The sequence below is a fragment of the Lonchura striata genome, chromosome 3, assembly GCF_050655825.1.
Source record: "Lonchura striata isolate lonStrDom1 chromosome 3, ASM5065582v1, whole genome shotgun sequence".
In the NCBI taxonomy this organism is placed as follows: Eukaryota; Metazoa; Chordata; class Aves; order Passeriformes; family Estrildidae; genus Lonchura; species Lonchura striata.
Window position 1 is genome coordinate 52544315 of NC_140705.1, and position 22232 is coordinate 52566546.

Genomic DNA, 22232 nt, shown 5'->3' on the forward strand with positions numbered 1-22232 from the left:
ATTGCACTCTATAAGCAATTCCCAGCTCTTGTAATTCACGATGGTCCCAAGTTTCCCTATACCAAGCCCTTCCTCCAACACATTTAATTCCTCAAAGCTCTGCACATCTCTATTCTCTCTTGTGACAGGAGTGAAATAATGTCCACCAATGGAAATATCTACTCCTCCTCTTGGCTTGCTGTGGAGCCGTAATCCCCCTCCCCCAAAATATTCAGTCTTAAGTGGATTTACAGAGTTAGTCTGAAAGTTTATGAATTAGAAATCCTGTGGTTCACAGCAGAGTGTGAGCATTGCTGTCTCTACAGGGAGCCCAGTGCTTCTTGCTTCTCTTTAAGTTGTACTCCCTCTGATGATGCAGGGGCAGAGAAGGTACCACACCCTGTCCAGCCATTGGCCTCGCGCTCAGACAGCTCTCTCAGCTGCCAGTTCTTCTTTAAGGTTTTACAATGAAAAAGTTTCAAACAAACATCAGATGAAAGCAATTTTGAGTCTAAACCAAGCATGGCCAGGTTTGAATTGGTGATTTATTGGTGCAAGTCATCAGCTCCTATTACCTTTTTCTTGAGCCATGCAATTCTCTGGCTTCCAGACATTTCTAGGGCCTGATTCTTTGCCTATTGAAGTTAATGGGGAGGTTTTGCCACTGATTTCAAGAGGGGGCCTCTGACTTTCCAACCTTTCCAACCTGCCTATAGAGTTCTGAAGTGCTTCCAGGTTTCCATCATAGTCTGCGGTTCCCCTCTTTAAGTCAATTGGACATTAACAGATTGCCTGGGTCCACACCTTTGGATAGAGAAAAGCTCTAGATCTGATTCAGGGCTCACTCACACACCAGCTTTATACCCCAGTGGAGTTCCTCCTGATTTATATTGGCAGGAGAGTGAGGTCCAATGTTACTTATGCCTGGGTCATTGCCAGCAGAACACGGAGAGAATTTAAGTCACTTGTTATCCCCTTCCCCACACCTCTCAATCACAGCGTAAATGTATGTACATATATGTGGATATATTAGAATCATCTGGACTCTTTTAAGTTATTTGCCATTGAAACTGACTTCAAATTCAAGTTTTAAAGTTGAAATAACAAAGAAGGAAAAAAGAGTCATAAGGGAGCCAGCTGCAAGGGTACTCACAATTTTCATCAGTCTACAGGACACTCCTAATAACATATTTTACTTCTTTGTAGTGAACTTTCTTTGCTTCTGCCATAAATATATTCCCTACACTGTAAATGAATAGCTTGCAGGCTCAGTAAAGTTAATATAGAAGAATAAATCTTAACTACCTAATGTCAGGTCAGAAATATAAATCTTATCTAATATGCCAGGTCAGAAGGAAAGAATACTTTTCACTGAAAATAGCAAATACTTTCCAGTGCAGAGTCGGAACTTATTTTTCTCTTTAAAAAAATGTGCTGCCCCTAATATGATGGGTTGAACAGTCTCTTTTTAGAATCTCCAAAAGAAAAATAAACACATAGAGCAGAGTTAATTTATAAAATGCTCCCAAGTTTATCTTGGCAGAACAGTTGTAGGCAGTGAGAGTTCTCTCCCTCTCACACATGCATTCATACACACACACACACACACATATCTCAAAATTAGGAGAGGCCTTTACAATAGCAAATGCAAAAGAAAACTTTTATATCTGAGTAAAATCATAGATTCTTATTCATGCAAGGCTCTCATTTTCAAGTAAATGGAAATTTTTTCAAATAAAGACAACAATCCTTGGTGCCATTTTGTGTAAGTACAGACCTGCTGTGTCACAGTGGGGGATAGCAAGACACACAAGTGCCTCGTGTCTCAGCCCCCCCTCCCATGTACCAGCACTTCTGCCAGCTGTAAAGCAGTGATGCACCCACTGTCTCCTCCTCCTGCTGCCCAAGACCCCACTTGTTAGACACAGCTGGACATCCTGATGGGTGATCTGCAAGCCAGCAGCTGCTGGCATATAGGTCCCTTGCAGTAGCCACAGGCTCCTACTCCTGCCCATCGTCTTGTTCCTCCTCCACACCTGCTTCACACCACACACCCTGTGCTCACCAGAACCAAGGTAACTTCAGAGCCTGAGGAGATGGGGCCCACCAAGGGCTTTCTTTCAGCCTCAGAGTATTTACTTTATTTATTTTAAAGTCCATATCAACCTGTATCAGGGAGCCACAACAACAAGGAAATATTGCAGATTCCAGATCTACCAGCCAAGAGATTGCCCAAGAGAACAGCAGGTGCTATGTTGGCACCCCCAAACAATTTGGAGCTCCCCCACCTCTTGTAACGGCCAGTGGCCTCTCCTCTCCTCTCCTCTCCTCTCCTCTCCTCTCCTCTCCTCTCCTCTCCTCTCCTCTCCTCTCCTCTCCTCTCCTCTCCTCTCCTCTCCTCTCCTCTCCTCTCCTCTCCTCTCCTCTCCTCTCCTCTCCTCTCCTCTCCTCTCCTCTCCTCTCCTCTCCTCTCCTCTCCTCTCCTCTCCTCTCCTCTCCTCTCATTTGGCTGCTGGGAAGTTGCCAGTAATGTCCAGCATTTGGTCTGACAACTGTTCTATTGTAAATATTTAGAAGAATCCATTAGAGATTAAACAAAGTGTAAGTAACTGCTCCTAAACGATAGCTCTTATTAATGTTTGCAGCTATAGACTCTTTACAAATGCATATGAAAGTCCTACCTCTGGGCTGCTTGTAAGAAAGGGCAAGACAGAAGGCAGCAGCCAGAACACAGTGTAATTTGAGTGTCAGTGTGTTATCATTACAAATATCAGCACAGAGACAGCATTCTGTAGAGTGTGTACCATGCCTGCAAATCTTCCAGACAGCAACAGGCAGAGTGTGTTACCCTGACCAATGTATTTTAAATTATCTGTATAAAGCTACAAGAGTATTCAGAGTCTCTGTTAAGGCATCTTTGCTTTTCTCTGGTCTGCCCCAAAAATATAACCTCCCCTCAAGAAAACCAAAAAACAACCTACAAAACAAAACAAAAACAAACAAACAACCCCCAAAAAACCCCCAAGCCACCAAGTCCCCTTCTACCTCAAAGTGTATCAAGAATTGTCATGTGCTACAGGGGAGAAGACAAGCACTGGTCTGGTGGATTTTTTTAAACTCTTATTGTATTCCAAAATTACCCTGTTTATACAGTATCTTAAATGCTCCCTGTGCAGTAGGATATTAGGGTCTGAGAAAGGGTGAACATTCACACTGTTCTGGATCTTATGATGAAATACTTAAGTAATTCTCGCAGAAGTCTCTTTCCAGTGGACATAATTTTGAGAATAAAAAATGCTGCCTTTGCAACCAACTGAGGTGAATGAAGATGTATAAACACATGCACATGTTAGGCAATTTGTTTGCTTCAAGAAATAAATCATATTCTAGGAACACAGTGAACAGCAGATACATGTCTATGCATGGTCATACTATAGCAGATTTTTCTATCATACAGATCTAAAAAAATTTAATTACTCTATTTATTGCCAGTGATCAGTGAGTAGAGTGTCCTAGTTCCAATAAAGAAGGTGTAAAAATTGGATACAACATTTGACTCCACTATCTGCTTTGAACAGGATTAGTCCTGAAAGAAAAAGGCCAGGAGTTTATCCAGACTGCTTATGATGCTTTCCCAGGGTGGAAATGTCTGGTACTCACACGTAAAGCATGTAAGGCAGACCTCTTAGCATCACGTCTAGTTTTTGAAGCTACTAGTCTCCTCCTCGTTTCTTATCCCTTTACTTTAAATAAAATGTGTGGATAATATGTCCAGGTTATCCTAGACGTCAATCTGTGTTCATTCTTTCAACCCAGTTTCATAGTCATATCCAACCTTTCAAAATTAATAATGATTTTCTATAAGTGACTTTAGATCTTAGCTGAAGTAATCAATAACAGCAACCTGGACAACTGTGAGGGTTGGGCATGAGCTACTGAGCAGGAATGTGCTGACTTGGTGGCTACTCCCATCTCTGATCATGGTGACTTACAGAATTGGTAGCTTCTGTGTCACAGCAGGGAAGAAGGTAGCATGTATGTAAGGCAATTCATTTTCTTCTGCACCTCCATGTGTGCATATATAGGAGTTCCAGAAAGCCAAGCAGAAGAGATACCCACAATCTAGAAAAGCTGAAGAGAGGCAGATTCAGTGGTCTCTTCAAGAAACAGGAACATTAGTAAGCCAGTGGATTAGACAAGTGGCTAAGATGCAACTAGAGAAAATGATGTGAAATTAAAAGGATACTTTCTTGATATTCTCCCATTCTCCATCCTGCACAAATATATAATGGTAAAGTCAACAAGTCACCTACCATCTGTTTTCTTATGCTGATGCCTCATTCAGCAGATATGCTACATAGAAACCTTACTAGACATAAAATTCCAATTTTCTTCATAAAGCAACAATGTGGAGTTTGTTATAAGGAAATTAAAGTTTATTTAACTTCTGAAATCTCCTGTGAAATAACTAGTTCTCACATCAAAAAGAAAATATTGGATCATCACTTTATATTAGAAAATGGCACTTTTATTTGCTTTTATCTACTATTATTTTGTTGTCTTTTTTTAAAAAAAATGTTAGAATTAGATTGATAAGCATAACACAACCCACTGTGAGTAAGAAAACTGTGATATTGCTGGTACCATCATAATGCAAAATACTAACAAAAGGCTATCTTGCCAGCACATGCCCCTAGACAAGAGCACAGCAGCAGGGATGTCATGATGTGCTCAGCATAAACTGTTGGATCCACTCAGTGATTCCTTTCCCAAGCACAATAAGTTATGGCTGAGCTACAGCTTGCTTTTTAACAGATATCTCACCTCTGATTTGAAACATTCATGTGACTGAGATTATACTGCCTCCCTGAGACTGCTGCAATGATTTCATCTACTAAGGCTTTCTGAATTTTGTTTTAGTTAATGCAGTCTCACTGATGCCTATTTCCAACCATTGATTGGTTATATCTTTACTTCCAGTGGTAGATATCATTATAGCATAGGTGGTTTTTTTTGTTTGATTTTTTTTTTTTTACTGCCTAGACAAAGAACTGCTGTTGTGAAGTGTGCTCAGACAAGGCTGATTTTGGTGAAAACAGTCCCCTAAGTTAACTTGTTGCAGATTTTACTACACTTTTTTTATCTCTAAGAGCAGGCTTGACTGCATGTCTGAGCTCAGCCTTGTTCTATGCCAGTGAAAACCTTTTGGTGACAAATATTCATCTACCTGTTTTTTGGTTACCAAATTGTTATGGGAGAATTGGGGCAGGGTCTAACACAGTGCTGTCTATATGTTGTGACCAAGAAACTGTTCCTGCTGGAAGTGAAGACATGAGGACATCCCAATTTCCCTCATTTCTGTGCCCTGCCTGTCACCAGCAGCTGTCAAGCATTATGAAGCAACAAGACACTTCACAGCTTAGAGATCTTCACAGGTGGAAAAGATGTGGTGGTACTGAACTATTGCCTTGGCATGGGCTTTGGGATGGCTGTGCCTCCTTCTTGCAATACGAAGCAGAGTAAGACCAATAGCAACCAATCTCAATTTGCTGGCAAGAGTCACAGCTTCAACCTGAGAGGTTCCCCAAAATGTCTCAGTTCAGACTGGTTATAGCAGCCAACAGACAGGCAGTGCATTTCCCATTCTTCTCCAAACATGTGTCGTTAAAGGTAATACAGCCCCTAAAGCATTCACTTACAGCATGGAGCTGCATCTCATTTGGTTGCTGCAAAGTTCTTTGAAGACTACAGGGTGAAAAGTCCTACAGAACTGCACATATATTTTGAGTCTTACTGATGCTATTGCTATGTGATTATATAATTTTCTCAGGGGTTTTAAGGATGGTGTATATCACAAGAGTCTCCATTAATTATACTTATTCTCTTTTTCCCATGTACGTGATAAACTTTGTAAATGTTTTCCCTGATCATTTGGCCTCCTTTTTATTTTGCTTGCCTTTGAACACCTCTTTCCAATTTTCGGTGAGAACACTGTTGTGGTACTGGCTTTTTTCCATATGGAGTGTTACATATGATGTTGGTATGGAAAGTATTATAAGGCAAACAGCAGATTTAAGCTGAAAAAGATACTTGAGAGATTAATGAACAAGCTTTGAGTCTCTCCTTTTATAGGACACTGGTTTGAGTCTTATTGAAATCAAAGCAATCTGTTTGCCTTCCTGTGAGGATATAGCTTAGTAACCCCTTATAAAACTACTTAGTAATCTAAAAGTCAAACACTTTTATATTATAAAAGCACTGAAATTATTATCTTTGTTGAATCTCTTGCTGAGACACAAAGGAACAGGGCTGCTGACTCCAAACTCTGTATGAATCTTATTCCCAAATATAAAGGCAATTATTTAAAATGCATTAATATTAATTCTAAAAAGTTAATAAAGTAGTGCTAGAAAATCTTTCATAATTCTTTTGAATTCACACAGCTATGTTTTTCTCTGCAGTATTAGGGAGAGATTTTTTTCCAATCTTCTGAAAATAAGGAGAAATGAATAATGGTTTTGCTCTCTGAGACACCATGAAAATATGGTTGCTATGCTGAAAATATTTGAATTTTTTTTGCCAATACAAAATTACCCAAAAGTATTTAGAAACTAAAAAATACAAATGTTTAAGTTTGAATTAGTTAATGACTGAGAAGTTCAAGGCATTATTTTCAAAGTTAGTATGTTAGGAGTTAGGCTTTTGCCTACTTCAGGAAGATAAGTGTCTGCTCCAAGCACAAGAGCCTTTATTCAAGAATGAGTCCTAAATTTTAATCAGGTATTCAAGTTTAACTGAAATCAAGGGGTCTGTAACATATGTGTGTAGGTAAACATACACTGATGTGCTTTTTTGAATGGGGAGGAATTTAATAATGAGCTTACATGGTAATTAAATGCAGGTTTTTTCCCAATTTGGTCTGGATAGGCAGAAAGTAGCATAAAAGAGATCAAGAAACATAAAGTTTGTTAACTTAGTACTCAGTGTAGAGTAGAAAAAGAGCCTTTTATTTCCCTGAAATTTCTGACCTTTTTTGTTATTTTTCTTCTCCCTGTTGCTCTTTGCTCACCAACCACAGCTCTCGTTTGCTGTGGACAATTCCCAAAGGGAACATTCCTTGCTGGAGTAACTTACCCAGCTCTTTTCCTTAATTTACAGTGAGTACAGCACCCCTTGCAGAATCCATAGCAGACCCTTTGGCTGCAAGCCAGTGCTAATAGCATGTTTTCCAATAATCTAATCTCGTCAGTCACAGAGCAGAAATCAGAAAGTTAAAAGAACTGGCTTCTCAACTTGTCTCAGTCCACCTTTGAAATATGTGCATGGAAATGTTGTGTGAATAACTACAATAAATTGTTACCACACTTGCACCCATGACTCAATAGTTGTGCCCATAACAATCTGATGTATATGAGAGAACCCTCTATAAAGCAAGTTTTAATGTGGTGCCAGAAACAGACTCTCTCATGAAGGCCTTGCTTGAAGCTTGCAAAGAAGCCAGAAATTTCAGCCAAAGCTGAGGACATATTGTAAATATCCATGAATTAAACACCTCACAATCCTAAGAGATAAGTATTGTTTCTCCTTTGCAGATGAAAAAAATTAAGCTCAAATATGATTAAGCCAAAATTTCCAAGTTTGGTTCTAGAAGTGAAATAGTAATTCTTTGACTGGACTCCTGAATAAATAGTTTTAATTTCAGACCTCTGACCGCCTGCATCTTCTGCAGCCATTCTGAAAATGAGGATATATACATAGAAATGAACCAGGAGATTAGCTGTCTCACTGGAGGTCCTAGATTTGAAAATGTAGATTCTAGTACTTTACAATGCTAGAAGGGGACCTTAACCAGCCAACTTTATCAACCTAAGAACTCCTAATTTTCTTCAATACTCGGTGGTATTGTTAGGGAAAGACAAAGTAACCAGATGCTGAAAATTAACCTATACCTTTTACCTTTTCCCACATGGGTTCTTTCTCATATGTGCTGGACTGCGTATATTTTTGCTTTGGAGGTGCAGGACTGACATCATCACAATATTTTCTGCTGATTTCCAAGATCATGCAGAGCTCTGGTGGTCTACTGATTACAAGCTGATAACTAGGTCCATTACTCTACCTCAGGCCTGGATCCCTTCATAGATGATTTTGATTGCTGTCACCAGGAGCATATGCTTTTTGGGTACTTAGGGTAGCAGTTTGCTCTGTGAGACAAATGGCTTGACTTTCTTCATACAAGTCCAGGAGATCAAAAAGCCAGTCAAGGAGGATATTTTCCTTCTAGGGCATAGTTCACTCTTTCCTATCACTTATTCCAATTTGGCAACTGCTTGTGTAATATTTTAGCACAATTTTTCTACAGCAGCCCAGCATTATGAGTGGTGTTGTTGCGGTCATCTCACATCCGAGCCCTGTCTCATGGCAGCCCAACGCGGTGGCAAGCCACTAGCCACCAGCTGAGCTGCCAAACATTTATCATGTTGGATACTTTAAAAATAACCACTGTGATTTCATGTTTGCCTAATATCTAGGGGATGTTGGGTTTTCGCTGAAGCCTAACTAATTGTTGGTAAAACTTATATTAGGCAGTTCTATTTGCTATAATGGCTTCTATTGCAATCATTCATTCTGCATCAGCTTAACTTAATTCAGTTACAGCTTGACAGAACAGAACAGAACAGTCCTCTCTCCCTCATTACTGGAGTTATTAGAAAAATATTCTTCAACAGAGCACGTTGCAAAGTGCTAAGGATATTTTGCAAGCTGGTTAAGGCATCTGGAACCTGAAAAAGCAGCTCTCTTAGGCCACAAAATAGTAAATGGATAATTTTCTGTGTGAGAGCTTTGTTAGGAAGATTTGTCTTACAAATTTGTACTTGAACGTGCAGAGCCAGCCCAAATGATGTGACTCTTACCATTGTTACCAATGAAATACTTCAACAAAAGTATATTTTTACAACCACTTCTTCAATTGTGCATAAAAAGTGTCGGATGTCACTTTCAATGTACATCAGTGATATTACACAATATATTAGACAAATAAAAGACGTCCTTAAAATTTATAGTTCATAGTGTGCCCATTAATCTTCCAAATGTGAGCGTTTTTTTCCGTTTAGGCTAGAGACAATTTTTAAAGAAAAATTAGACTTTTTTCATATCTTTTTGCTCTTGTACAGAAACATTAAAATGGCTTCAAAATCATTGACTTTTCAGCTTTTAGTATAAAATGTTTAATAAGACTCATAACACTAACTCAAAGTTTCCTAGCTATTTAATTGCAGATTTTATATATTATTATTGGGCTATGAGGTTTTAGTTTTTTCTTTACCTATTATTGTCAATAGGTGGCCTCAGTTTATTTTTTTTACTGTAGAATTTATTTTTACTTTCAAATTGAAATTCTGTATCTTAAAATCTTTTATCACCTTTACAATGTTGCTATGGTTATTTTAAATTAAAGCCACTCAGACAATTATTAATTGAATAAAATTCCATTAGAATATGACAGTCTTCAAAAATAGAAATATTTTGTCAAATATTTTGACAAAATTCGATGTGTCAGTGTTATACTGTTAATTGGATTTGGGATAACAGACGTTACATTAATTTAAAAAATAAACAAACCAAAAACCAAAACAAAAAACCAAACAGAAGTTTTAATCAATTTTAATTCATTTTCTCTTCCAATCAACTGACTTGTTTGGTGTGCAAGTCTTCAGGGAATTGATGGTGCACCACCACAAAGAAAATGAACAGTTTCTCTGCTTTAGCACGAAATGGATGATAGCCTTGATTTTGTCACCAGCACCCCAATAATTCAGCTCAAATACTTTGTAGCACAGCTGTAGCTCAACAGTAAACTGCCTGCTATGTGTCACTGCAGTGATGTCAGATGCATTATGGTTTTGGAGAAGTGAACGATGCTCGGTGTGAGCGTTAAATTTCTTTCATGTGGGTCAGTGTGTGCGGCAGTGAAGCTGGTTGGGAGGGAAAGGCTCAGACTTCAAAGGGAGGGCATCACGCAGAAGGGGTGATAAAGCAAGCCCTAACTACGTGCCATTCATAGTTACTTCACTAGAAAATCCAGGCACACAGAGGCTGTTGAACTGAGTCAGTTTCTCAGCATTTGAATGCCTACTTAAATTTTACTCATCCTATTACTTAATCCCAGTCTAAACAGGCCATCCAATCACACTGCCCCCTAAAAATCAGATAACTATGCTCCAAACCATGGACTATGCTAATGTTGATTAAAAAATTATCCTCACCCCGTTTTCTTCACAGAAGTTTTTACCATTGTCTTTAGGGGCCCAGGACTTTTGTCAATGAGTCCAAACTGACTGGTGATGATGACGACTCTTGTCTGTTTTCCACCAGAGTTTAATCTGATTTCATATCATACTGTTCATGTTTTGCAGTCAGAAACTTTTGATTTCTTTCTCTTTTAGACTAGCATGAGTCCCAGTGACATAAGGGAAAGGTGAAAACAGTTGGATCATCATTTGCTGAGTGTCTCTATGCAGCACCATTTTATTCATTAATTTCAACTGGGAATTATGAACAGTATTTTGTGTCACTGGCAGATATATGGTCCAGTCAGCCCAGAGAAGTTAGCCTTTTTCCTTTATGAAAATGTGAGATCAGAGTTTTTCCTTGTTACAAATTGTAGAACACAATTTTAAGAGATTTTCTAGATACTCCTTAATACCTATACTATGACTTGAAATCTTAAATCTTGAATTTAAAGAGACATGCTCCCTTTCAATGTTTGCAGGAGTCAGTCCAGAACAGTTCTACTGCAAGGAACATATTTGGGGCTTCCAGTTAGCTTCAGGATGGTATGAATTTAATCATTATACAGAAAGAAATAATTTCATTCAGTACAAACTTTTGATCAGTTCCAGTTAGGAAAATACATTAAATCAAGAGGATATTAAGTAATTGACCAAAGGCACATCTGAGCACCGCCAAGGCAGTAGGCTGGCTTGCTGTCTGGCTTATTAATTTTTTAATGCTGTAAACATGGTAGTAGGAAATCATAGTTTCGACATGGGATTACAGGCTTTTGCTGTCTAAACCCTTCTCCCTAGTCCCCAGCATGGAAAGTAAAATCTGTTACATCCTGCTGTTCTTTCTGTGGTTTCTGAAACAAAACTTTGAGAGAAAAACTCTGGTCTCAAAAGACCCTGTGGGAAATGAGAAACTTGCAAATGCTACTGTAGTTGTGTAATGTTGACAGTATGAGTTGAGTGATCCTTATACAGATTGGAAATACACGAGCATCTGTGTAATATGCAATAATCAAAGTCTCCAGAATGTTAAGAGAACAAAATGTTAGAAGGAAATGGGGTGTGGAGGGTACAGCCTCTGCTGCCACCAGAATAGCCTAAGCATTCACAACCTTTGTTAGAAACACAAAAATGGGAGATGGGAAGTTACCATCAAGCAGAAAGACCACACATTTCAAAGAATGAGCCTTTACACTATACATTTTTGCTTCTTTTCTCAGTAGAAGCTTGCATCTCTTGTAGGAAAGAGATTGGAGAGTTAAGGAAGTCACAGTGATGACAACTTTTAGAGCTCTGTGTCTAAATGAACAGTATAAAATCAGCTGGGGATCTTCATGACAGCAACTTGCAGGACTAGAGTATTAAAATACTGTCTAGATGTGCATAAAACATAATCTCTTTCCAAAAATCACACCTCCTTTTTTATCTGAGCACAGATGCTTTATTTACAAGTAGCTGAATCTGACAACTGTCAAAACACAGCTGGTTATAGAATTATTAGGTTACTACAATTACTGGTTACTACTTTTAATAGATCACATACTTACCCTTCTATAACAGTTTTTTTTTAATCTAGACAATAAGACAGAGATTATGTAATTGACTTTACATTTTAGAAAAAATTCATAATATATAGTCTTGAAGGCTGGGTATTTGGAAACAATTACAGCTGACTCTAAAAGCAATATCTGTAGTTGCTTACAGGATTTAGGACTTGATGTGAGAAAGTATTGCCTTCACCATCACCATCACTATCAGGTTGTTTAAGGTAATTTTCTCAGATATCCTCTTTGGTTCCTATACTGGCTAAACTTCCTGGATCCTTGAATGTTGGTGGTGCTCCATAGTATGTGGGGAAAAAAAAAGCCAATTTCCCTTCTCTCCCCATGAAAAGAATTTTTCAGTTTATTTACAAAACTCTCTGGAATGACAAGGAGCCATTTGTGGTTGTTGTGGCTGATTTCTGTTGTGCTGAAGATGCTAGGAGACTGCATAAAACTCTGCACCCCTGGTGAGACTTTTCAGCCTGTTGATGCTCTTTCTAACCGAATTCAGGGGAAATGTGTTGTGGCTGCCAGTATACTTAGTTTTCAGGATCACTCTGCCAGACATGTGTTTAATAATGATGAGGCAATCCCCAGTGAGGTCTTGGCCATTTGGGCCAAGGGCCTCCTTGCTCATAGACACCACTACAAAACAGTTATGGATACTCCCTGAGACTGTGGAACAGTCCCATACTCACGTTTCTGTTGCTTTTTAGAACTCTTGACATTTGGTGAGTAAAATAGATTGGTTTCTTTTCCCTCAGATGTGAAATGCCTCTTGAAGAGAAAAATATTGTCAATCCAGAAGGGTGTTTGGGGAAAATTTTTTTGTTTCTTTTCCCTTCAAAACATAGAAAGACACTTGAGAATCCTCTTTGCTACATGTTTTATATCAGAAGGCAGCATTACTCTGATGTAGAATAGAAGTCAGGCAAATCTCTGGAGGAGTTACCACCCTCTCAGAAAGAAGTCCTAAAATATTTGTGATGATCAAATCACAAAGAGAAGCAGAAGACATTAAGCCTTTAACAGTTGACTTTTAGACTGATTTTCCTCTTTCCCTCTTCTGTGGGTGCCTCAGATTCCTGTAGATCCAGAGGAGGCTGAGCAGAGTCCACATTCCTCAGCTATCACCACGGATTCAGTTGCATCCCAGAAAACTTATTGCCAATCCAGAATAGTAATTGCCATGTACAGGTTTATCTTCCCCAGCTGCTCCTCTATCCCAGCACATCCAGTCCCTTGCCTTCCTGCAGGTGATTTAAGGCCTAGTGATCAAGCAGAGCTTAGCCTGCAAGGCTGAACTCGGGTTTCACCTTGGCCCAGGCTGGCAATCTATTTAGCACTGATAATGCAAATTTATCAAGCCCATGCATACTGGGTCTCCCAGGGCTGTCCTACCACTCCTGGGCTTTGTCCTTGCTCAGCACTGCCTGCTGCCTACATGACAGTTCAGCTTTTTTGCCCCACCATTGTGTGTCCCACCTCTAGCGCATTTCTGCACAAAGAGACACTGTCCAAGAAAGAGTCTGCGGAAATACGCTGTGGTTTGCAAACTGAATTCCTTAATGACTTTCTCATTAGAAGAGCTGACTGCCAAATGCTGTTTGCGCTTGCCTAAAGGACAGTCTGAATGATTGAGAGTAGCTCTGCTTCACACGAAGCATTGTTTTCAGGCCACCACCACAGGCAGCTGCTTCTCACTAGGCAAGGGAAAGAGGAACGTGAGTGAGCACCCAGAGCAATTGAATGACACAAGAACCCATGGGATTTCCCATCCCAAATCCCCACCAGCACAAGGGCTAATGTCTGGGTGCGGGTTCTGCATGGTGGTAAAATCTGAGGTGGGGTCTGGCTCTCCAGCAAGGGGCAGCCCAGCTGGGAAGGCTGGATTCCAGAGCAGCTCTGCTGTGAAAATATTTCCTGTGAGAACACGCAAGCCTGAGAAACCAGGAGCAGCAGCAGGGATGGATTCCATTTGCTCCATTTCAAGAGCAAACCTCTAAAGGGATATCTTGTTTTTGGAGAGCAGTGATGAGACCGTGCACCTCAGCTGTGGCAGATGGGCAAAGAATATTCTACACCATGCTTTCCCCTGGCTGTCAGAATGTATACCCAGCTGGATTTCTCCTGCATTTTCTTATTTCCATTTTTTCTATCCCATAAATTTTAATCTATACATGGAGTAAAACTGATTGAAAAATGCCATTGCAAAGATTTAGAATTTACTTGCTGCACAAGGTCAAAAACTAGTTTCTTGTCCACGAAAGTTCAGATTCAAACTCAGCTCCTTATCCTTCCTTAACTTTCTACTTTTAACAAAGACCACGACTCATTGTTTCCAGAGTAGGTCTTTGGAAAATATTCTGAGATTTCATTTGCTAATGAGACTTAAAACTAATATCTGGACAAATGGCTTGCACAAAAAGAGGCCTCTGGGAAAAAAAGAGCTTAAAGCCAGACAGGAGATGGGAATAGTTCAACATTCATTTAGGGCCTTATCTAATCTCCAGTATTTAGGTTTTACAAAGAGAAAAAATAAGGAATAGATTTTGGACCTATAGGCAGTCATGAGTCTGCAAGTGAGTAGTTTGTGTCACTTCTGGCTGATGTTTGTGTAAAAGCTGAGAAAGAACTTGTCTGTAGGTCTCTGTGCTCCTGCCATTTGCTTTGCCCACTGCTGTGCTGCATTTTCCATCCTTGAGAGTCTATGATTTCACTGTGCTCAAAATGTGTTTGGATACAAGAGGGTGGAGCACTCAATGGTTATTAGGGTCATGCATAGAGTATTTCATTTCCATTGAGTCAGTTCTGAAAGTGGTTGAGAATATTTTATATTTCTCTTTTTTTTTTTTTTTTTGTCTTTGTAATGGAGCAGGCTGCACCAAAGACCAAGTAGTTTCAAGCAAGTGTGTTTAGCAAGAGCATGTCTTGGACATATTTGCAAAGCTACACTCCATACCTCCTGGTTCTGCAGCCAGTGTCTAACCCACAAGGCCACAGTGCCCAATGCTCTGCCAAGGCACTGAATCTCTTTTCATCCCTCTTACCACATCTATAATTTGTGGCTAGCAGGAGTGGTCTGTGATCTCCTCATGCTTTATCACCTGCTTTTTCACTTCAAAGTGTTTGTTAAGGTGGATATAAATTACTTACTCATTTCTACTCTTTACCTTTGTATAGAAATTCAAAACAATGCTTACACCTGGTATGTTGTGACTGGATTTCACTAGATGGGGTTTATGTTTCCAGCTTCCTGGGGCACATAACTTAAACTCTGAGCTCAGTGTCTGATACAGGGAAATAAAAGATAAAACTTCTGGTTGCTTCCTTGGGGTCATGGTTGCAGTTGGTGAAGCACTTGAGATCTGCAGTGACTAATAATTTGCTGCAATGAGAGAGGAAGAATAAGGGCCAGTTCTGTACCCAGAAGATTGAATCGATTCTGGAATCCCTCCAATCCCACTCAGCCTTTGCATCAGGGAAAGGACTGGCCCATACATTGCAAGGATATAGCAAGCATCTGGATCTGAACCAGAGAGGGATGAGGCTGAGAGGTAACAAGAGCAAGATCTTCAGCTGGAGCTTGGAGATGCCTAATTTCAAGCACATTATCTCATTCTCTAGGCACAAATATTTTTGCTCCACAATTTATTTTCTTCCGGGTTCAATGACAAAGTCCAACGCTTTCAAAGAATGCCAGTTTGTGGAGCATGTGGCTTGTCCCTCTCTGCTTTGATTCTTGCCTAGGTCAGAATAAGGGTCTACCCTTATTGCAAGACAAAGGAAAAACTATTTTATTATACAGATATAAGACTCAAAAAAAAAAAAAAGTCAGATGCAGTAAGAGACAATCGAAAAAGTGCTTCTCTTTAATAGTTTTTAAGAGAAAAAACACGTGCTTCATGTAAAATGTTAATTCTGACTTTTCAGTGCTTTTTTCTTTAAGAATTCCAAGAACTGGAGCTAATTTTGCTTCACACAATTAGTTATAACATGACATGAAATCAGTGGAGCTTGACTTGCATACTTTGTCCTATTCCTTGCTCCGTAACTCTAGCAATAACATTCTTCATTTGGAACTATGCTTTCCATTTCTTGCTGTGTTATTTGTATGAGATGTTTCTGGAATGCATGGAAAGAGGCATAAATTGTGAAAATGGCTAGGAGTACATTTTATTTTATACTTAGTACTTCTGCAGTTAAAGGGAATATGGAAATTGGCCATGTAATGGATGTTAGCTATAGAGAATTATCATTTTTCAATAGTAAAGAATTGCCTGTCTCAGCTCACACACACATCTTGACCTCAGAGCAGTTGCACATAATGTTTTCTCTGTCAAGAGAATCTATTAATAATGATGTGTCACAGGTGCTCACACATAATATGTTTCCTGTCAAAAATGATCATCCATATTTTATACAGCAGCTTTGATGACAAATATTTTGTACTTCAGCTGCTTTTTCATCCAACTGTCAGACTTAATGAAGGAAAGTCACAGATAGTTTTTAAATAATGTCAGCTTCTTAGATCACATTACTGTGTCTGCCTTTTAAAGTAGTTTCATACAAGGGCAACAAGACAGAGGAGAGAGACAAGGATTTACTTCATTTTCATTTACTTAACTTTAAAAAGAAAAAAATTCCTAGGCTCTTAATTTCAAAATCAATAAGCTCTGTGACTTTGGAATGTTTTCAGGGGGAAAAAAGTGTTACATTTATTAAGTACTCTGTATTTTGAGAGTCTAGTGAAAGCAAGTGTGATAACTGAATTGGGGTTGCAACTTCTCACTGCTGAATGTCATTTATTATCATAGTGCTGTCATGTCCTCATTGTAAACACAATTTCCTCTCCATTATGCTACAAAATGAGTGTCTCAGTGTGCACAGAGACTTGAGTTCTTGTATTCTTACTGAAATTTTTTGTGCACAGCAAGGCCAAAGTTTGCACATCTCATGTATGTCCAGCCCTACTGCGACAAATAACCCTCATTTCTCATTTTATTAATGAAAGAGGAAGAGTGAACTTGAATTCCCTTTGAGATTCTTCAGATCGCAGAACCTGTCATTGAAACCTCAGAACACAGCAAAGTGTTTTTCCCATTCATGGGACATGTCATTTCTGCTGAGAGTGTAAGTGAACAAAGCACAGAGGAGTTCCTGAACTTCCCTGCCAGGCAGCCCTGCCCTGAGCAGCAGGCAGTGGTGCCTCTCAATATGTAAGCCATGGATTCACATGGACTCCTGGTCTGCCTCCAAGGGTTCCACAGAAAGGAGTTGAAAAAGACAAGTTAATCATATGTGCAAGTTATTTAGCAGTGTCTGCAGATCAAAACACAATCAAAGCACTAAAATATGCAATCACACCATGCATGTGCATATTTATAAAATTATCACTGGCCTGAGGAGAAGGCAGAAGCCAATAGTATTTAGAAATGCAAGGCACACATGTAAATGAGGACTATATTTCTTCAATATATGAAATATAACCAGATGTGTTAGGCTGAGAGATTAAAGCTTGTGCTTAAAAAAATGACCATTTTTTTCATTCAAGACAAGGCCAAAAAAAGAGGGGACACAGGGTCTGGAGTTACTTGATGCTCCATTATTTTTTTAGTTTCAGTTTATTTAAGAAAGGAAGCAAGAAGAAATTAAAAGTAGGTAACAACTTCTAAAGTACAGGAGGATGCAAAACTTTATTCTCTACCACTGAAAGTAATATACTACATTGTATCACACAGCAGATTAATGTCTGCTACTGAAAAGATAATCTGCAACAGCATCCTCTTTCCTGCAATCCCCAAGCCCCTAAAGAAGTGAGTGTAATAAATTTCGCTTTCCTTGCCTGAAGAATTAGAACAATTCAATTGAAAGGCAAATATAATCCTACCTATGCTACGTGCTGAGACTGGAGCAGAGTAAATGCCACAGTTAAGTCTAAACATCAGGTTGTAATTGTTAGAGATTAAAAACATGCCAGAGAGAACATTCCAGGGAAAGAAGGAGGGTGAGAAGGATGGCTCTCCTGTGTCTTTTTTTTAAGGCAAAGTACCATCAGATCTTACAAGAGCATATTCCTGCGCAGCAGAACTCAAAATAAAATGGCATTTAGTCAATGAAGAAAATTATACACTAGATTGATTTTTAATCATCCAACTAGGAAAAGTAAGAATAAGTGAACTTGAATTTATCTGCTGAGCCAAGTGCACACAAGGCAGAAAACGCCCCTGAAAATAAGGAAAAGAAAAATGAATGTTCTCTAAAATGCTGCTGTTCCATACAGTTTATTTCAAAGATCATTTACTGCTGGCTATTTCTGCAAGATGTGAAAATGTCAGCTGAGCTTCTCATTTTTATGCAGATGAAATAATGTCTGAAATGGCAAGTCAGGTCATAAGAGACACAAGAAAAAATGAAGCAATCTTTAAGAGCTGTCAGAAAGATGGATGATCCACCTTTCCAAGTGCAGAGGAGCCATTATTTCATGGTCTTGTTTAATGTATTGTTTTCTCACAGTTTGGTTTTTTTTTTAATTCTTCTCAGTGCATCCTAACGTGAGCCAGGGTTGCCAAGGAGGGTGTGCTACATGCTCTGACTACAACGGATGCCTGTCATGTAAGCCCAGGCTCTTCTTTGTTCTGGAGAGGATTGGCATGAAACAGATTGGAGTATGTCTTTCCTCGTGTCCAAGCGGATACTATGGGACACGGTATCCCGACATTAATAAGTGTGCAAGTAAGTGCTGGGGAAAGGGGAAGCACATGGTTTTTCTTGTTCTCTCTTGAATGCTGTGTCTCCTTAGGAGTCAAGTGAACAGAGAAGGAGACAGACAGGCCATGTCCTTTTTTGCTTTGTAGTAGTGCAATTAATATTAGCCCAAGCAAGAAGTTAAAGACCACAAAATGGCCTAAAGCTCAGGGATCCTGGCTCTCCGTGAATGCCCTGCCTAGAACCCAGGTGATGGCCTCCTCCTCCTCTACATCCCCATGTGAAGGGGAAGCACTGGTGGGCACCAGGCACTGACCTCCAGAAGCGAGAGAATGGCAGCAGCTCTGAAGAGAGAGGGGACTTCGGAATGCTGAGTCTTGGTGGCTGGAGCTGTTTAACCCGCTGCCATTACTCGCCTGACCCCTGTGACAAGGAAATAAGATGGCAGATGGCATTCTTTGAAGATGTGGTTTGCCCTGGTCTCTATAGCTTGTCTCACACTCACTGTAGTCCTCTGAATGCCTGGAGAAGCTGGCCAGGCTTCAGCTGGATAAGTTTCAGCCTGAATTGGGGGAATTTACCGGTTTGTGTTGTCTCTGGGCTGAGGGATAGAGAAGTCAACTCTATGCTGCTCAGGCAACATTTTAACCCCACTATGGATTTTTGAACCATAAATGAACTGGAAAAGATCACAATATTCTCCCCACTCTTCTTTTTGTTGTTGAATTCACTATTTTTAATCCCACAGGTTCTATAAAAACATAAGAGTGATGGCCAAGAAACTCTCACAGTTTTTACCTGGTAATAAATGTTATTTAATGAATGGACCCCAGAGTAAAGTCTTACAGAGTAACTTGACACTGCAAAGTATTTGCTCACTTTTCAGTAGTGTGTGGCCTTGCATATCAAACATGAGTCATGCCATACATAAGGTTTTATGCATTTTTCTTAAAAATTTCTGAGAATTGGGAAATATATCAGCAATGCCAATTTGAGTAGTCATATAGAGAATACATTAAATATTACAGAACATCTGATTGAACATCAGGGAATCATTTAAAGAAAAAAAAAAGATATGTTGATCAAAACCACTCCTAAGCAGATTCTAAATTTTGGCATATTTTTTTTTTCTCCTGGATGAATATTTTTTATCTCCCAGAGATAGGAGATAGGAGTGTGGAGCTGACCCAGCATTTGTGTCCCATGGGGTTAATTGGTACCTATGTGGTGCCAGGATAGGGCAGAAGCCAGCACCGTGTTATTCTCATGCACTCTGCTCTGCCTGCCATTTGCATAGGTGTCCAAAAAGATTAGCAGTGTGAGGCTGTTCCGCATCAGGCCATCCTTTCTAAATTCTCACCCATGCCAGGGTCACTTGTGGTTGGCCTCACCATGTGTACTGGCCAGGAAGAAGACCTAACATAATTTGCTTCCTTTGAGGATTGTCTGACATTTCTAGGATTGTGTGAGTCTGGTGTATGCGTGAGAGCCCGTGGCAGTTCATAGCAAAGAGAAACAATGTTGTTGTTTATTGCTTGCATTTCAGAATGTAAAGCTGACTGTGATACCTGCTTCACCAGAAACTTCTGCACAAAGTGTAAAAGTGGGTTTTACTTATACAGTGGAAAGTGCCTTGAAAAGTGCCCTGATGGGCTGGAAGCCAACAACCACACGATGGAGTGCACCAGCATTGGTGAGTCTACTCCCCATGTCCTGCCTTGTTTTCTCAGAGGGGATGTGGGATCCAAGGAACACATAATGAGTTACAACACCAGGGAAATGAAAATGTTCTTCATAACAAGATGTATTCCCCAGCACAAAATACTCAAGGTATTTCCCAAGTCTGGCACTTCACAAGTGGCAGACTTGTGTGTTTGTGGTTGTGTCCCACAAACACAACCTTGATGCTAAGGGCAATTCTGCCAGAGGAAGGACAGCCTGTTTCATCTGCCTTGAGGTAGCAAGACATACATCTTTTGCTTGGTTATAGTGTTATGCAGCACCACTAACATCAAAGTTTCAAAAACCCTGAGTCAGATCCCACACATAGTTTAAAAAAGATAAAAATATTAATGGCTTTACTTTAGATCCCTTGTACCACCTGAGCCTTCAAAACATGTATGCAACAACAATTTGAAGCTTACCTTTCCAAAGGTGAAGGCTAGAAACTAACACATTAAGGAAACATCCCCCCAAAAAACCTCCAATCTCCAAAATGGTATATGTGCACAATCACCTGACTTCAGAAAATGAGGATTAAAATGAAACACTAAATAGGGTGTCACTGACACTGAAGGAGTGAGATTGATGTCATTGTGACTCACTGGCTGTGGAGAAGAGACCTGCTTTTGTATCTCGAGCCACTGATTCAAAAGCTCCAATTATTCATACCAGGGCAATTTCAGAGGTCACCACACCTAACTCTGCTCCATCCCTCGCCCATCCCTCCAAATGAAAGAAGAACAAGTGATATGTTTGCCTGTTAACAGCTGTAGTTGTCATCCCACTCCACGGGCACACTGAAGCTGTGGCAGGGTTCAGCTTATTTTATTTATTTGGCTGTGAATTGTGGTGGCTGAGGGCTGTGAGCTGCAGTGCAAGCCATAACCTCTTCAGTCACCAGCACCCAGGGAGCACTTAGGCACAGTCTGGCCGTGATGGAAATCCTCTCCACAGTATCATGCACATAGCTCTCTCTGGCATTGTGTTTTGGTGGGGAAGTAATGCAGGAATAAAAATAATGTGCAGTAGTTTGGTGTTTTCCTTCTCAAATATATATTAGTTCAGGTGGTAGTGTAGGCTTTTATGGTTTTATTTTCAAGCAAAGACTTTCATCTTTTAAATAAATTCAAGGAATCATTTTTGTTTCTTGATGGCCATTTCCAACTGCTGTAGACTCAGCTGCTTTAACAATGAGTCAGTCTCAGAGAGGAAAAGCCATTTAAAGTTATGGAGTAAAAGCAGAACCTTTTTGTGCACATGAAAGCTAATTATTTTAGCAGAAGAGACCCAGTATAACATGAAAAAAATGACCCATATGACAATTCACTGGAGAAAGTTTCAGAGATTGCCTAAAGTTGTTATATTTCTAGGTTTCAGAAAATTTAGAAGTAAATTCTGAATCTAGAAAAATGTTGACTTGCTAATTCCTCTTTATAGAAGAGCTGGAAGTCTTTCCTTCTTCAGTGGTGACTTATAATCTTAAGCATTCAGTTAAATTTAAAGTAAATATATATATGTATATACTACCTTTTTAAAAGAGAAAGATAGTGAGATGGCATAAAAGAAGAATAGCTATTAAAAGCATATTGTTAGCTTTCCAAGTTTACTCCCTTTTTTTGTTTACATTCTTTGGACAAGTGTGAAATGACACACCTTCTGACTTCCAAACAGTACAGGATGCACATTCACATCACTCTGGTTTAGAAAGGGTTACCTGCACCATTCTGAAAAGCCTGAAACCTCACATTGACCCACATTGTTCTCTGCTTTGCCTGTTTCTAGCTTGTATATGCTACAGATGATGGCTCTTTAGATGGCCAAAGACTCTTGATTTCCAGTGTAACATCTTTTGATATCAGTTGGGCCTTTATAACACTCAGTTTCCAAATTTCCACCTTTGAGACAAGCTGCAGCAGCTTGATCTAATGGCTTTTATTCACCTTTCGCCCAGGCATGACCAAAGTTTATTCCACCGATGCCAAAAGGATTT

At 39.6% G+C, this 22232-nt stretch overlaps 1 protein-coding gene across 1 annotated transcript in view; it reads left to right on the plus strand.

The window, feature by feature from the left end:
- Positions 1–22232, plus strand: part of RSPO3 (R-spondin 3) — a 58157-nt gene that overhangs the window by 12847 nt on the left and 23078 nt on the right. The window contains exons 2-3 of the mRNA XM_021547154.4: positions 18356–18547; positions 20067–20213. Coding sequence (XP_021402829.1) covers positions 18356–18547; positions 20067–20213 — 339 coding nt within the window. The remainder of the gene's footprint in view (positions 1–18355; positions 18548–20066; positions 20214–22232) is intronic.